At 38.4% G+C, this 18,094-nt stretch overlaps 2 protein-coding genes across 4 annotated transcripts in view; one reads left to right on the forward strand and one right to left on the reverse strand.

The window, feature by feature from the left end:
• Positions 1-14,435, reverse strand: part of CDC20B (cell division cycle 20B) — a 48,300-nt gene extending 33,865 nt beyond the window's left edge. Inside the window, 2 exon segments of the mRNA XM_012556686.1 lie at positions 14,027-14,095; positions 14,373-14,435. Of these exon segments, the coding sequence (XP_012412140.1) occupies positions 14,027-14,095; positions 14,373-14,435 (132 nt within the window).
• Positions 1,720-6,322, forward strand: GPX8 (glutathione peroxidase 8 (putative)). Of its 3 annotated transcripts, none has more exons than XM_004380466.2 (3): positions 1,720-1,923; positions 2,512-2,773; positions 6,002-6,322. In XM_004380466.2, exons 1-3 carry the CDS (start codon positions 1,720-1,722, stop codon positions 6,163-6,165), a joined length of 630 nt encoding a protein of 209 aa, XP_004380523.1. In that variant the 3' UTR covers positions 6,166-6,322. The 3 variants fall into 3 exon arrangements, with proteins under 3 accessions (XP_004380523.1, XP_012412145.1, XP_012412147.1); XM_012556691.2 differs by having other exon boundaries at positions 1,720-1,770; XM_012556693.2 differs by lacking the exon at positions 2,512-2,773 and having other exon boundaries at positions 6,002-6,191.
• Positions 14,436-18,094: the final 3,659 nt, after the last annotated feature.

The following is an 18,094-nucleotide window of genomic DNA, read 5'->3' on the forward strand; positions in this document are numbered from 1 at the left end:
ATCCAATCTCGTAGATTTGAGTCCTGCCTCACTAACAACTGCTGCCCATCCTCCGTCATTAACATCATAGAGGCAGGATTTACAACACATGGGAAAATCACGCAATACCAGGAATCATGGCCCAGCCAAACTGATACACACATTTTTGGGGGGACTTAATTCAATCCATGACAGGGAGTATTTTCTGCATAATCATTCTTTAATTGTATCCATTCCTACCAGGCCATGATAGTGAGAATAAAGTGGTTTATATGTCGCTTACAGGCTTTACAGCCCAAGCTGTGGGCCTTGCTCAGCTATCCCCCCATCCCACCCCACCGCAACTCCATCTCCCCACACGCACACCACAGGGGTAGCAACTGGAGTGTTGCTGGACAGCCTCCTTAGCACACTTTCTGAAGCTCCAACAATCAAACATTGATGGGAATGGCACAGGCATGAGCTTCTTTGCTCATTGCCCTGTACTTTCCTAGCACTTTCTGGAAGCACATTGTGACACCAACAGTCAAGCCCAAGTGGAACAAAGCATCTTAATTCAGAACTTGCCTTGTGTCTTAAACTGGACAAATTCCAAGGTGACTGAAGAAACCATGGGTTTTAGGATACGCAATTGCCTCACCCATACCTACCCTTAAAATTCATGATCTTCAGCAACAGCAAAGTTAGGCCTTCTATGGCAGGCAACAGCCCAAGGAAAAATGAAGACATATAAAAAAGAAAATTAGACAGTGCACCCACATGAGGTATTTTTGGGTTTTGTTTTGGTATAATTACAATATTTAACTGTTAAATTCCCTACTTGATTATAGAGTTCAGTATTTTTCCATCTTCAAGTTGCAGCCTATTGGTGAGTCATGAAATCATCTTCGTAGGTCAGAATCAATCTGCTTTAAAAATGCAATAGATCAAGGTGCATCGCAGTTAAGAGGGGAAGTATTGTTTCATGAAACTTCTCATTCATATGTGTTTATATGTATTGTGTGTGTGAGTGCATGCGTGTGTGTGTGTGTGTACTGGGTTATATTGTAAAGTGTATTACTGCAGGTCGTGATAAAAACATTTGAAAAACACGTATAGTTTGCATTATGATAGAGGAGAGTTTTTTAAAGCCTGAATTGTTTTTAGTCTATTTATTTCGACTCTATTCACCTGGCATTTGGCTGCCTTAGCTATATGCGGTCAGGGTAAATAGTTTTCAAGTATTTCACTGCTCTTTACACTGTAAATTACTTGATCTCATTTGGCATATTTAATCCAGACATATAATAATAAATTCCCTCAGGTCATGCATCATATTAATAGATCACATTTAATCTACATTCTGAACCATTCCTGGATGTTGTATACCCAATCCTCTACATCCAACCAATTGCTCAATAAATACACAATGATCACTTCACAGCTTTCAAGTTACAAAAGCGCCATCTTCTGGTGAAATATTTTCTGTGTTGGATATTAAACCAAACCAAAAACTACTTGATTTTTCTAGCAACAATTGCAATTGTTATCACAAATAAACTGTCATTATTTAGATCTGTTTGTTTCATTCAGGAGTTTCAGTCCATTCCCCTTCTAAGAGTCTTAGAGTCTTTCTAGTCCTTAGCAGTGACAGGAGCTAGTCTGTACGTCCTGGTTTTCCGTTAAAATGAACTGGTTTCAAGTTTCAGCTCCTCCTTTGAAATTCCAGCCCGCTGAGGTGTCCCTCTAGGATCATCCAAAATGGAGCCTCTTACGACTTATCCTTTAAAATGTTCGGGGCCCAAAGCAAAAGTATTTGCAGTTTTTTTGTCTATGGTTCTGTGCACAGTATTGCTATTTCTTCTACAACTAAAATTCCTAAAACCTAGAATCAACAGCTTTTATAACTTTGAAGTGAAGGATGTAAAAGGGAGAACTGTTTCTCTGGAAAAGTTTAAAGGAAAAGTAAGTGCCATCTTCTGATTGTTATTCCATTGTTTTTCCATGTTCTCTATTTATTTGCTTAATATAATCAATTTTAGCTATTAAGCGGTCAAATTAGAATTTAGCCTTCAAAATAATATTGCTAGTATATCACTGTAGTTGTTAGAGCTCTGATAGTTTATGTACTTCTAACTGATAAACCATTTATTTTCTTTGAAATGTTTTAGTTTATGTGTTGAATTAATACTTTAAGATGTTTAGAAAACACTTATAGTTAGTAATGTGTAATGGAGACACTTACTAACAAAAGTATTAATTGTATAGTCTAACAACATTAAAAAGCACATTATCAATGAACATATTATGTTTTATTTTAAAAACTTTTGTGAGTACTTGATGCTTTTTAGGGCAGTGATTTTTCAGGGTCTTAACTCAGGCATCTGGTTATGATTTTTAATAAAATTGGCTACGTCTAAAAATATAAAATAAACATCTATCGGAAGTTGTATTCTCAAAGTGGTTTAGGTTTTTAACTACTTGTAGGACTTTTTTTTTCTTAATCTTTTATTTGCTTCACTTTCCGGTTGGATTTTTTTCTTTTTCCGGGAGGTTTCACTAGTTGTAAACGTGGCTAGTGACTGCAAACTCACAGACAGAAATTACTTAGCACTGCAGGAACTGCACAAAGAATTTGGACCATTCCACTTCAGCGTCTTGGCTTTTCCGTGCAATCAGTTTGGAGACTCGGAGCCACGCCCAAGCAAGGAAGTAGAATCTTTTGCAAGAAATAACTACGGAGTAACATTCCCCATCTTCCACAAGATTAAGATTCTAGGATCTGAAGCAGAACCTGCATTTAGATTTCTTGTTGGTAAATATCTACCTTGCCTAACCAATATAGTGTTTTTAATTGCTTTTCATTTTTAAAACAAATGTACCAGGACCATACTTTCCTATTCCATTTGGAATGTTTTATTGGGAAAGTTTTATGAAACTATCAAAGAGCCAGAATCTCATCCTGTGTAACTAACTTTCTAGACGTCATGCTTCCCTGGAATTAATGTTTTAACTTCTTGGATGGCAAAAGAAATTTATTTCAATGTATTTTATTCCTTATGACCATCATCCCGAGTAATTTACTTGAAGTGTGCCTATGGCTATTTTCATAAATATCTCAGTTTTCTCTCATTTAACTAGCATCTGGGGAAATATCCCTCCTCATTATTAAATCTATACATCTCATGAATATTGCTGAACATTATTAGTTAAATATATCTTTGTGGTTAATTCTATGTTGCCTTACTCAGCTGAGATACTATCCTCAAAGATAAATAATATCTAGGTTTCCAGGTTTTTGCTAAATTTCATAACAGAATATAACTTGATTTTTTTTTTTCCAGTAGGGGTAGTGTTAGGCTGTGTCCACAATTAGGCTAGCTACAGGTATCTATTTAAGACTTTCCAAGATTAATCAATGGAAAGACGGTGTTATATAGTGGTTAAGATCATAAGCTTTTGCCCCAAACTGCCTGGGTTCAAACCCGTGTTCTGTTGCTTTTGCTGTGTGGCTTTAGGCACATTACTAAACTTCTCCACTCCCATTTCCTCATTTGTAAAATGAGGCTACCAATAGTACCTATGTCCTAAAATTGTTTGGAGAATTAAATGTGTTAAATAGTAAAAGTAATTAGATGTGTTAAAATTAAATAGTAAAAGTAACAAACTTATATACTGCTTATTGTGTCAGGCACTGTGCTAAAAGACCTTCGACTAATGTCCTCTCATCAAACTTACCCTGATGATATTCTCAGTCCTGTTTTTACTGTAGATAATCTGAGTTTTGACCAAAAAAAAACAACCCGATTCAGGCAATCAAGTTTCCAATCCAACCACATTAGGATGCTCAATAATAGTTCATAAAAATATAAGCTCAGAACCTACTAGAAACATTTAATTTCTAGAGAAAGTCGATATGCAACACCTAACGCCATGAATAGCAGTGATGTTTCCCCTCCTTTTAGTTCAGGGATACACTGAGGAAAGAAAAGCCAGACCACATGCCCCTCAACTCCTAGGCTCTTCCACTTTGACACAAAAAAGCTTCTGAAATCCCATTTACCCTGTGTAATCAAAAAGGTAATAGTGATTTAAGGTTTCACTGAAGTAAGATGGAGCTCTAGAGTGAAAGACTATGAGACCGTGGCCAAATGAAAATTAGATCTTTTAACGCTGGCCAAAATGGACAGTAACTGCTCACTTGGTCATGAACAGGACCACTGTGTATGTACAGGTGTGCAGCTTGTTCACTAAACAAGGGCATCCAGGTGAGGAGGCAAAGGGAGCCTGAAACCTTGTCGAGTTCCACTTGCCAGGGTGTGTGCTGTGAGGCTGTACCCCCCTGGAGGAGTGTCTTTTTCTGATTTACACAAAGATGTCACATCAGCGAGAGAGAGCCCTGCCCAGAATAGGCATTATTTTTAGAAAGATAGTTCCCATTATAGAAAATTGCTATTTTTCAGAATGATTTTAAGGAGACTTTAATGTAATAATACGATGCTCATGTTAAGGCTTTGATTTTTTATCTAATCAGCAATACTACTTTCTAATAATGAAATTAATTTAAATGCTTGTTCACAATACTCAAAGTAAAGCATATATAAGTAAATAATGGTTACTTTTTATTTTAGTTATTATCTTTAACCTATACTTCCTCATTGGTTTTTTTCCCCATTACAAAGCAAAGTATCACCAGCTTTTAAAAACTCCAAGCAGTGTGTTCCTTCTGCCTACTTCATCACTAATTCTTAAAGAATCGTTAACACTTGCTGTCTTGGCTTCCCTGTCTCCAAATCCTCCTTGGATCCCTGTATCTGGCTTGTCCCTCCACAACTCCCCTGAACCTGGCTGGTAAGGGTCCCAGTGCCTTCTTCTCTGGCCCCTTCTCATTCTCCTTTGCAGGGTCCTCTTTTTCCATCAACCCTTAGCTCTATGATCCCTGGGATAGGACTTTCCCAGAATCCACTTGGGCTCTTCTTATTCTACCTTTCTTTCTTTCTTTGAGTGAGCACTCTCCTAAGCTCTGAAACCATATACCCAGCTGTCTCCTCTGATGTGGGTGCCCCATAGAAACCTGAACCGCATCGTGTACAAAAATGAATCTGTCATCTTCCTCCTAAAACCTGCTTGCTCTGCCATGTTCATTGGGGAGGAAGTACAGCCTAGAGGTTAAGAGCATGAGCTCTGTAGTAGGAAAGCCTGGATACTAACCCTGGATCACTCATTAGTCACATGACCTTGAGTCTAGGCCTCCATTTTCTCATCTGCAAAATGAGGATAATAAAAATACCCACCTCATAATGTTGATGTAAAGTTTAAATGAGAGGATCCTTTTAAAGCACTAGACACACATTACTAGGCACATAGTAAGCACCTGATAAATTTTAGTTATATTATTTATATATATGTGCATATTTACATATTCTCATGTTAGTGAAGAATATGAACACAAGTCCTATATGATATAAATGATAAAAAAAATCTATATTTCTTGCATAAATTTATCAAAGGATATAACTTCCCAAAATAATTTAGAATTCCTTAGTTTTCAGCTATGTAATATGTAACAATATAAAGAATATTAATATATTTAATATGAAAAGTAATCTGTATATTTTTATTACCAAACAATATGAAAAACATCAATATATTTAATATGAAAAGTAATCTATATATTTCTATTACCAAGGACCTTTTAGAGCATCATTTTATCTTAAAAAAATTTTTTGAATTAAAAGTTTTGAGCTGGTGACAAGGTAGAATTTTTGTTGTTTAGATCAACAAATCCAAAATAAACAACTTTGTTTCATTTCATGATTCTAGATCAGTAGAATCATCAGTGAAGTTACCCAGTATATCAAGACTTGGTTACTCAAACTCAAAGAGTTTTGCTTTGTTTGGGTGTTTTGTTTTGTTTTATACTGGAAATTATGACAATCCTAGAATCTGACTCTAAAGTTGTTACTTATGCAGATACTAATAGAAATGAAAATCTTGACAAAGAATAAAGTTATGCTCATGAAAATATGTTCTGATATTTTAGATTCTTCAAAGAAGGAACCGAGATGGAATTTTTGGAAGTATCTGGTCAACCCTGAGGGTCAAGTTGTGAAGTTCTGGAGGCCAGAGGAGCCCATTGAAGCCATCAGGCCTGACATAGCAGCTCTGGTTAGACAAATGATCATAAAGAAGAAAGAGGATCTATGAAAATGCCTTTGAACCATTCTAATGCAATAGTCAGAACAGAAATGTCTGCATGAAGGTTTGCTCTCGTTTTAAACACTCTGACAATTAAATGTGGCACTGAAGGTTTTTTGTTGTTGTTGTTATCTTGTGTTAACCAGTGATAATGAATGTCCCCAGGATATAGATATTACCCAGAGTAAAAAAGTAAAAATAAAGGGTAGGCAAAAATTAAGAATGAAATATATTAAGTACTTTGTCTGATCACTAAAAAATTCAGAATACACAGTCACCAATGGGCTTCAATATCCTATTGTTCAACTTAACATCTTCTAGGATTGATTGCACTTGACGGCAATGCTAACACACTAGACCACTATGTGGATTCAGAAACACTGCACATGGCTGACATTTTTGGAGTAACTAACTGTAAATGGCTATTTTGATAAGCAGAAAATATTGAAAAATGTAAAACGTGTATACAGATTCATGTACAGTCTTGTAGTACAGTCTCTAGTGCATTTTACTACATTTGGCCAAAACGTCATTTTTACATGACACTTAATATTTGAAAAGGCCTTCATTGATTTTATGATTTCCCTCCCTGTTACTTTCCAGAAGCAACTCAGGTTCCATAAATGGAATATTAACAGTTGAATCACAGTCTTTATTTCTGTGTGAAAATCCCAAGTGTAAGAAAAAGGCCATGAGAATCAGATCATTTAGCTTGCTTCATTCATTATAGGCTGATTTTTGTTAGTATATTCAGACTAGATTAGCCATCTGGAAAGAATTCAATGCTGCCATCATTCTGATGGCTGAAATAGTAAGAGTCAAACAGTCAAAACTCTAATGCAAAAAGAGGATGACTGCAATTATACAGTCCTACGATGTAAATCAGCAATTGCTGAGCACCCTTTTGGTAGAGTCACAATATACTTTTTTTCCCAACATCGTGACCTTTATATTTTGTCAGCCTTATAGTTATTGGTTAACAAAGCAATCCTGCCAAATTTGTTGCTATCCCACAAAATACCACTGCATAAATGAAATAAATAGGTCTGGGGCAAAAAAATATATGTGACATACAGTCATGTAAAATGCGGCTAAGAAGGAAGACCTAATTTAAAATACCTGTGACTTTGTTCCAAATTCTGATCTGATTGGTAGAAGTGAAGATGCTTTTTTATGATGAATTCCATTACCACCACTTCAGTGTACAGTTCTACATAATTGCTTTGAGTGTAGTTCTTAGAGAAACAAAAAAATATTTCCTGAAGCAACTTTTGCTTCGAAATGTATGTTCAGCTACCCAGCTATGAATTTTAATGAGATATTTGGTGGGGGCAAGAGGACAGTTTCCATCAGAGGTCAAGACATTTGAAATGCCCGCAAAGGATTTACAGGAATGGAGCATGGAGCCCTGGTGGTGCAGTGGTTAAGAGCTACCGCTGCTAACCAAAAGGTTGGCAGTTCAAATCCCCCAGCCGTTCCTTGGAAATCCTATGGGGCAGTTCTACTCTGTCTTGTAGTGTCACTATGAGTCAGAATGGACTCGACAGCAACGGGGTAGCATGGAGCCGCCTCAAGAATGCCTGATAAGTATGTCAGCAAACCTGGTGCTACCTCTAACTAGCTGCATGACTTTGGACACGTCACTTAACTGCTTTTATTTTTATTACATTTTTTTTTTCCACTTAACTTCCTTTAACTTCCATTTCCTCACCTGTAAACTTAGGGGGATCAAACTGAAAAGCTCCTTGCAACTCTATAAGTCAATGGAAATACTTACCAAAGTGTTTTAAGTAATCAGGAGAAAAAATCTGAGAACTAACCCAGATTGTTAGCGAAGAAACAGAAGCCACCTAACAAACCTATCTATCCTTTGCAATTTTGCCCCAAGAGCCTATTACTAATTTGAATTCTGGACCTCTAAGCAAAATTTCATCCCATGGCAACCACCTCCAAATATTGGTTCCAGAGCACTTCCATGAGCTCAACCCAGTGCTGCTGGCAGGTGGGTGGTCGGGTGAGTTTTTATATGTTCACATTAGGTGTGTGAGCAAACCTGTGTATGCCAGCACTACACAGGGAACGTAGACTCCTCACTACCAGACAGACATAATGGAGCTGCCCTGGGGCCAACCAGGACTGTCCAGGGAACAGAATTCATATGTACATCCTGCCTAAAGTCATGAGTTTTCACCGAAGCCATATTAAGTGGATTTCTTCACTTATATATCACGATCCTGGTTGCCTTATTCAACTAAGAATCCCTACTATCGTCAGTGCTTGGTTCTCCTCACTTGCCCTCTGTGTATACAGGGCAGGCAGGTGAGGATTTGAAAGTGTGCTACGTGTATTATTGCCCTGAGGGAAAGGAAATTTGCATGTTCTGTAAGAATTAGGCTATGTGAGCTGAAACAGAGAGTAGAGCAATTTCTTAAATGTCTCAGATGAATACCATCAGGCAGATGCACACTGAGAAAAAAATGCATCTTCCTTGAATTGAGCATAATAACCTCCCTGTCTCCACATCAAAATGTCTGAGACATAAACTGCTACAGTCCACCTGAACCGAGGAGTATAACAGGAAAATACCAGGAGTCAGTCACGTAAAAGTGTATTCAGCTGTTGTCCTCATGACAAAGGAAAAGAACAAAATCAAGTGCATTTTAATTGTGGCAGATAATTTACTGACTTGAAGTTTGTTTTGTTTTGCTTTGAGGGTGGAGGAGAGTACCTCATTCTGACTCCTGGTCATCATCTCATGGCAGATGTCACAGTAGAGATTGTTGGATTGGAATAAATATGAATTTGCCTGAAATATACCTTGAAAGATGTACTTCATTTTTGAAAATGCTAAATAATTACAGTGTATATACCATATGTGAGCTGGAGTCGACTCCATGGCAATGGGTTGGGTTGGGTTGGGTTGGGTTTGGATACTGTATAGACAGTACTGGCCGGTTAATGTTTAATAACCAACTCTCTGCAAGGGGAGTCCTGACTTGCAGGATTTGCCAATTTCGTTGGTGTAAATGCTCCCACATAGCTGCAATGGTTTAACAACTGACTGGCAAAATTTTTGAAAATTTAAGTCAGTTCTCACAAACCAGTACAAGCTGGCTCCAGCACACCAAAATTCTTAAAAAAATCAGACTTGATCAAGTTATCATAAGGATCTCCAAAGAAAAATCCAGAGCAAAATATATACTCTTTTTTACTGTATACTATTTGGATGGAAGGTTACGTAAAAATATAGAAGTATATGCAGTTGCTGAGTAATGAAGAACTGCTGGCAATATACTGCCTTATCACACTAAAATCTAATGACCTAACCGAATTATTTGCAGATGAGCTCAAACATAAAAATACTTGAAGAAGAAAAAAAGACATGTAGACAAAACCTGTGAAGAAAAACAAAAATTATATTTCTCTGTAAATTAGTTTCTTTAAAAACATTAACTGTGTTTCAAAAGACTGCCTTGTATGAGCTGAAAAGTACCAAGTGGTCCAAGTACAAAATATCCTGTTAATTAGCGGTGCGCCTTTGAAAGAAAAATAACATGTTTGGGCAGAGCTGGTATGGGGACGTTCTGTCCATATTTAGCCCTCAGCTTGATTTCCTGTTTCCCATGGAATAATAAAAGTCTAATAACTACTACACCTAGAAACTAACACCTATCTCTTCCCTTCCCCTTCCCCAGCTAAACATGGGCCATACGTTGCACGGAGAGGTGTTATCTTTTGAGGGATATAAAAGGCAGTAAGGAATTAGAAAGCCTTTCAGAGGGCAGTGATGGTAAGTAGCTACATGACCGACCCAAGTGAACAGCACGGTGGCTGCCCCACCAGAAAACGCCTGGGATCCAAATGCTTCACAACCAGCTGAGCCTCCTTCCTCCTCTTTTTTAACCTCTTTTCCCTTCTGCTTTTCCCTTGAATTCCCAGATGTGTGCCCCTCTCTTTCCCTCCCACTCCTATGGGAACAGATTCTTTTTGAATTTATATCTTTGTTTTCCTCCTTACCCATTGATCTCTTTAACTTATCTTTATTTCATTCTATTCTTTGCCTCCCTTTCTCATCTCTTAGTAACATGAAGGAGCCCTGGTGGCAAAGTAGTTAAGAGCTCAGGCTGCTAACCAAAAGGTCAGCAGTTCAAATCCACCAGCTGCTCCTTGGAAACCCTATGGGGCAGTTCTACTCTGTCCTATATGGTCTCTATGAGTAGAAATTGACTCAATGGCATACAACAACAATATAGAACTGAAGAAAAGCTTTAAACATTTGTTCTGTTCTTTGAATATGGATGTTGGCATATTGTCTTTTACTCTTTAATTTTAAAAAGAAATTTAAACACAAAGGCCAAGCCTTCTATATTAAGTAGGTTTTATTTGTTTTTAACAACAGAATATATTCTATAGACAATAACATGTTGAAGTTTAACCTTTAAAAAAAGATAAAGTATTTTAAAAAGACGAAAACAATATTTACAAAGAAGGGACACTTAAGCACAATGATCCTAAAAATAGAATGATATTGGTCAAGAGCAACAACAACAAAAAAAGATGAGATTCAAAAATAGTCAAATGACTAAGAATCAAACCATAGGTATTTGTTTAACCCTTATTCTAGAAATATGTTTAAATAGGGAAGAATAGAACTTATTTTACCAATAACTTCTCACCCAATACAGTAGACACTATGATACATTTTTCATACCCCACTTAGGGTGCGACTAATTGACCAGACCATCAAAGTCAGTTACACTACCTTACTTCAAGTGTCCACATGAGTGCGCTGTATGGCTGGGACCCAGCACACATGTGACACCGTCAAAATGGCCTCCAAGTAAATGAGAAAACATTTAAAATCATGTTGTATAGTCAGTTCTTTCCACTTAACAAGTTAAATATGCTCTCTTCTAAACATTTTATAAGCCTATGATTTTACAGAAAATGAAGTGAAGAATTTAAGCAAATCTTCCAGAACAATTCAACCCCACTCCCACAAAAAAAACACTCCCCAATTTTCTTGCTATTTCAAGTGAAAATGTTTTAGTTGACTGACTCATATAGAAAGTGACCTGGTATACACACATGGTGATAGAGACCTATTCTAATGCCATATTAAGAAACTGATAGCCCAGAAAGAATACTAAAGACTTAGCTGAAAATTGGAGGAAATACTTTAGGCTTTCCATTCCATATTGTCATTATTTTCTAAATTTTATAATTAAAAACTAAATATATAATTTCACAAATACTTTAATAATATCTACCCAAAACTCCAAAACTATTATTTGGAAAATTTAAAAATAATTGGAGTAGTTTCTTCACCCTTATAAAGCTGTCCATTGCATTATAATTGAGTAACTGGAATAGTAATAATAGCCATTATGATAAATAGTGCCCTGGTTCATAGCAAAAAGTACTTATTTATATAAATTGCACATTTAATTACACTCTGATGTTCACAGTGATGCAATAAGTTAGCAGCTGCATGTTAGCTGATGCCACTTACTGATTCAACCAGCTAACAATACACTGCCAGCCCATCGCACACAGGTAACCAATGCTCTGCAGTAACAAGATGAATTTACCCAGAAGCAAGTGGCAGGGTAGTCGTGGCTGCTAAATTGACCCAAAGCAGCCAGCTAACAATACACTGCCTACCTGATTCAGGTCACTGCTCCTTTTTGTGGTGTATGAAGTCAGAGGCTGTTTCTAACATGAGACATAGTGGCAGAATTTTAATCTTAATAATCACATTAAAGAAAAGTTATAAACAGAACTTATTCCTCCAAAACTACTGAGAGAAATAAAATCAGTATTTGCTGTAATCTAAGCTTTTAGAATACTTACACTTAGGTTTTCCAAATTCAAAGCTTGGATAATAAAAATATGTTATAGCAGTACAAATGACTTAGCAAACTTATTTAAATAATCTGTAGCTTTTCAAATTGCTTCTATTTACTAACCAAAAGATCAACTGTCCATATTTGGTAGTAAAATATCTAGGAGTCATGGTAATACATAAACTGGGCATGAGACAAAACTGAAATAATGTGTTGGAAAGAAATCAATATTGAAGTATTTAGGGAATTTAAAGGACTTAAATGTCATTAAAGGAGCCCTGGTGGCACAATGTTTAAGCGCTCAGCTGCTAAAAGGTTGTCACTTCAAACCCACCCAGTGGTTTGGTGGGAGAAAGACCTAGTGATCTGCTCCTGTAAAGATTACAGCCTAGATACCACCAATGACCGCCCTGACAAGGAACACAACAGAGAGTCTCTGAGCGAGCAGGAGAAAAGTGGGGTGCAGAACTCAAATTCTAGTAAAAAGACCAGACTTAATGGTCTGACTGAGACTGGAGGAACCCCAGAAGACATGGCCCCCAGACTCTCTGTCAACCCAGAACTAAAACCATTCCTAAAGCCAACTCTTCAGACAAAGAATAGACTGGACTATAAGACAGAAAATGATGCTCGTGAAGAGTGTGCTTCTTAGCTCAAGTAGATACACGAGACTAAACGGGCAGCTCCTGTCCGGAGGCGAGATGAGAAAGCAGAAAGGGATAGGAGCTGGTTGAATGGACACAGGAAATCTGGGGTGGAAAGGAGGAGTGTGCTGTCACATTATAGGGAGAGCAACCAGGGTCATATAGCAATGTGTGCATAAATGTTTGTATGAGAAACTAACTTGAGCTATAAACTTTCACCTAAAGCACAATAAAAATAAATAAATAAATAAATATTACAGCCTAGAAAACCCTGTGGAGCAGTTCTGCTCTGTCACATGGGGTTGCTATGAGTCGAAATTGCCTAGAGGACACCTAGCAACAACAAATGTCATTAGTTTTTCCCCACTAAAAATAGCATTAGTCATTGTGTTCTAAAGGTGCAGTTATGTGTTCAGTTTAGGGGATCACCAGTTGAATACATAAAAATTTAGAGAAGATCTAGAAAAGGCTATAAAAATGGTGATGTGTTTGAAACTAGAGTCTATTAATAAAGATCGAAGGAATGTGGACTATTTAGCCTAAAGAGGAGTAAGGTGAATGGTGATAATAAACGACTTAAAGCATATCAAGTCTGTTTATGCAAAAGAAATCAAGAAAAGATCATTTAAATTTCTGATTTTAACACTGATTACAAGAGAAGGTAAAGGCTTTGGGGTTTGGTCTCTAAAGGAGAAAAAATACCACACAGAATCAACTTTTAAGTAGCTAACCAGTCCCTACATGATTCCACGTCTACGCATTGTCCACAAGATGGCACCATTTCCATTTCTTTTGGAGGAATGCTACAAATGCAACAGACCAAACCAAAACCCGTTGTTGTCCGCCGATGAGTCGATTCAAACTTATAGTGACCGTATAGAACAGAGTAGAACTGCCCACAGGGTTTCCAAGGAGCGGCTGCTGGATTCGAACTAGTGACCTTTTGGTTAGCAGCCGAAGCTTTTAACCACTGCGCCACCAGGGCTCCAAAGGGGAGTGTAATTAGAAACTGTGAATTGTCCCCAGGCGGCCCAAACGGTTAGGGCTTGACTACTAGCTGAAGGTTGGAACCTACCCACAGGCGCCTAGGAAGACAGGCTTGGCGATCTGCTTCTGAAAGGTCAAAGCCTTGAAAATCCTATGGAGTAGTTCTACTGTGCACACATGAGGTCACTATGAGCTGGAATCGACTCCAACAACATTTTTTTTAATTTATCTGCTTTTCAATATTTTGAGGAAATCATAAATTAGTGATACTACAGAAGAGTTATTTTAATTCTCATATTTTCAGACCAGTCTATGTTTCCTACAAATATTTTCTTCAGCAAGGATTAGTTTGTTTAAGACAGAAGTAAAACAGAACAAGAGCAAGCACTGGACGCTCACCTTGGAGGAACCTTGACTTCTCTTCTGCTTCAGGTCTTCGGCGAGCGGCCGCTTGACATTCTCCTTTGAAAACACGGATAACATGTTGAGGGAGAAACTATTTAGGAAAATCATCACGTTAGGTGTGAAATGTTTCTAGATGCTGTGCTTGTTAAACCACACTCACTTTTTTAAAACGACCAGGCACCTCTAGAATGTAACTAAATCTACACAATTCAAAATTAAGATCAGAGTCTAGAGCTTCGCCCCACCTCCTGGTCCTACACAGGTGTTACAAACGGTGCCCGCGGCAAGCAGCCCCATTAAGGAGTAGCGTGAGGAAAGGAAAGGGCCTCCTCACCCACAGCATCTCTTCTTCGGTGCGGACCCTCCGCGGGCCGGTGCGCTGCAGTTTCCACTCCATCTCCCGTGGACTTTGCCCTACCTGGAGCTTAGTTTCTCCTCGACGGCCTCCAGGTTTTTTCCTTCCTGATCTAAGCCAGTCTTGACACTTAATCGCCAAACTCCTAGAGTCCCGTCCCCTGGGGCTTTCATATTCTACCCCAAGCCTCCGTTTTCCTCCATTCCTCCTTGTGCTCCTGGAGAGCGGTCCCCAGGGTCCAGTTTAAAAAGCCTGCTGGGCGGCCGCCGGAGCGGGAATCCCCTTCTCCGGCTTCTCATTGGCCGGCGCTGTGGTGACCTCAGAGTCCGGGACGGCATCCCCAGCGCGCCGCGGCCCCGCCCCTCCAGCCGTCGCCTCGCCCCGCCCTGCCCCGGCTGAGGCGCGCGCTGGAGCGCCAAGCTTTGCCGCGAGCGGTGGCGGGCCCGAGGCTGGGACAGGCGGGAGGGCGAGTCTAGCGGCAGGACGCTAGGGAGTTGGCGGGCGAAGAAGCGGGTTCTAGGAGTTCACATCCTTTCCATTTTCAGAAAACAGAAATATTTCGTTACAACCGGTGTTGATCCCCTTTCCTAGGCCCCCACTTCCCTTTTCCATCTCCATCCTGCCTTTGAGAGATTGGAAGGGTGCATGACTCTCCGGCTTTCTCTTCATTAGTAATAATAATCATGTGTGTATTGATTTTAGACGTGTTTCCCTAACATGTTCATCAGCTCTTCATCTTCAAGCACGCAGGGAAAACGTGGCAGGATTTCTATGCTGATGAAGAGGAAGAGCATTGGCGTGTTTCTTCTCTGCTTTATCCGTTTGGAAGTGGACAGGTTCTCTCACTTGAGCTTCTTAGCTATCTTCTTGAACAGGTGGTTGGTGAGGGAGCTGCGAGAAAGAGCCAGTGACAGAAGGCCCTGATAAAGAGCAGAGAGCCAGCAAGGGAGACAGGCAGAATAAGTGATAATGGAGGAGAGGATAATATTGGGATTAGAGGAAGGGTGTTGGAGGGAAATGACGAGGAGCCAGATGGGCTGTGCAGCCCTAGCGGCCCACCTGAACTGCCAAAAGAGGCGAGCTGTGCCATATGGCAGGAGGGTAAACTGTCTGGGAAACCTCTGACAACCCAGGCAGCCCGCTTTTCCAACCCCCACCCCCATCAACTACCTCTCTTCCTCCTCCCCCAACTTGATATTGGATTGCATTTTGCTCTAATGCATTATATGAATTTGTGCATTTTTCTGGGAGAAGAGTTCATAGATAGTACTCAAAAAATCAATGATCCCAAAAGAGCCAAAATTCATTCTACTGCTTTTTTTCATACTGGAAGCAAGAAAAACTGACTTCAAGACTAAAACCCAATCTCAAACCAGTTTTCCATGTAAAATGATAAAGGTTAGGGAAAATCTTCTGCACAGAGTAATCTTCAAATGAAATTTATCAAAGTGTTTGACAGTCAAATAACCCAGTGATGAAAAGATCTCTAAGTTTCACACACAAGAAACCTATTTTCTTTGCAGTACATTCAAGGGAGTGCTCATTCTAACTTTCATTAAATCCCTTCAGCAAACATTGAGTTAAGAGCCAGGTATATTGTTAATTCAAATGGTCAGTTTTGTAAATGCCAAACAAATTTAGCAATACATCAGGAATAATATTCAAGACTTTAAATTTTTGTTCTATTTTTAAACGCTATTTTACATATATCATTTATGTTATTTTACCATTTACAAACACATGGGTTAAAAAATCAATTTTGTTAATGGACTTGTAAAACCATGAAAATTGGGATTTTCAGAATCAAACTCCTTGCAATTGCTAATAATGAATTATTCACTTAGAATGCAATTATCTGTAGATAATACATGTGCAAGTTCCATTTTAGCCACTAATTTCCACGGCATATCACATAGTCTCCAAATGCCTTTTTCCCACTCTAGTGTAAAGTAGAAAAGTACTAGTCAAATACTTTCCTTTAAAAAGTCATTAGGCATTTAAATATTCAGATTAAAATTTAACATCAGAAGGATGGCAATAAAAAAATCACCCTTTGCCAAACACCACGGTAATAACTGTTGCAATCAAGAATCATGGGTGCTAAAATTAGTGTGCATATGAGGAGGATATTTGCCCCTAAGATTAAATACGTAAGGTAAAATCACAACTTTTCATTGGAAAAACCTGGCAGACACGACCTTAACCAAGAAATCAGCGATAACGTCACCATTAAAGAGACATATTTAACATCACGGTCTCCTGATGTGATGCACTCAGAAATGCATAACCTGAACTTAATCATGAGGAAATATTAATACACAAACTAAAGGACATTCTCTAAAATAATTGGCCCATACATCTTCAAAAATGTCATGGTCATGGATCATGTCATGGTCATTTCACTACAGATTAGTTAAATAAGTACAAGTAAGCCCGTACTTACCTTGCTTACTGCGTCATCCGCCCATGTCAGGGATTGTAAATTTGAAGAGGCTTTGATTCTGTAGGAAGGTGCTGTGGGGTTGGGAGAGAGACAAGATGCCAGCCATACCTAGAAGAAGAATCTTTGATGTGGCGAAAAAATGTGAAATTGTTCACTACAGATTACTAAGTAAGCACAAGTGAACCTGTGCTTACTTTATTGGTTAATCCGCTCCTGGTTATTGGGGTAAAAAAAAGTTTGAGAAACTGTCACAGATTAGAAGAAACAAAGTAAAGATAACAAATTCAATGTGAGCTCCTAGACTGAATCCTGGACCAGAAAAAAAGGGATATTAGCTGGAAAATCATAGAAATTTGAATATCGGTAGATTAGTGATAGAAAAGTAGTAATGTCCATTTCCTGGTTTTGATCATTGTACTGTGGTTATGTAAAATAACATTTGGGGAAGCTGGATGAAGGATATAATGAAGTTCTTTGTGCTTTTTTTGTAACTTTGTTCTAAAGTTGAAATTATTTCAAAATAAAAAGTTAAAAATATTTAATTTAACATCATATGGTCATACTAATAAAAAAAGTGATAAATATGTTTGGGGAAATTGAGACACCCTCTAAATATTTTCTATTAGTTTTTTTTATCAAATATGGTTTAGGAATAATGCCTAATTCAGACGTTCATGTGCCTGTGAGTCATTTACTATCTTCATGTTTCCTCTTTGAGAGTAGGTTTTGCAGATAAGGTGTGTGATAATGAGGCAGGATGCTAGGAAGACTCCTTGACTAAGGTATATTGGAAGGATTTCGAGTAGGGATGGTGACGGGGAACCAAACGGAGGAAGGGAGTAGGGCGAGCGTGGAAAAGCTTTTCTTGACTCTCAAATTTTCCCGGAGCTGAGTCTGAGCCAGTCCCTAGCCACAAGAAGCAAGAGAATATCCAAGTTTCCCAAATGCAGACCTTTCCCCCACCCCTTCAATTACATAACTATACTTCTGTTCTAAATAATAATGTTAAATATCTCAGAAATATACAATGTACAAGGTAAAACCCCCTTCATCCGATCTCCCAATCTACTCCCTCCCCAGAGCATCGTGAGACCTTTTTCAATGTATTTACCTACATACGTGTGTACACATACATAGTATGGCCCTGTGTATCTTCCCACATAAGTGAGATCTTATCATACTTATCATTTTGCTCCTTGCTTTTTCTACTTCACTGTATTCAATTGCTTTTCCAGAAATGCCAACCGGAGCTCTTCCC

The sequence above is a fragment of the Trichechus manatus genome, unplaced genomic scaffold (assembly GCF_000243295.1).
Source record: "Trichechus manatus latirostris isolate Lorelei unplaced genomic scaffold, TriManLat1.0 scaffold00074, whole genome shotgun sequence".
Lineage (NCBI taxonomy): Eukaryota > Metazoa > Chordata > Mammalia > Sirenia > Trichechidae > Trichechus > Trichechus manatus.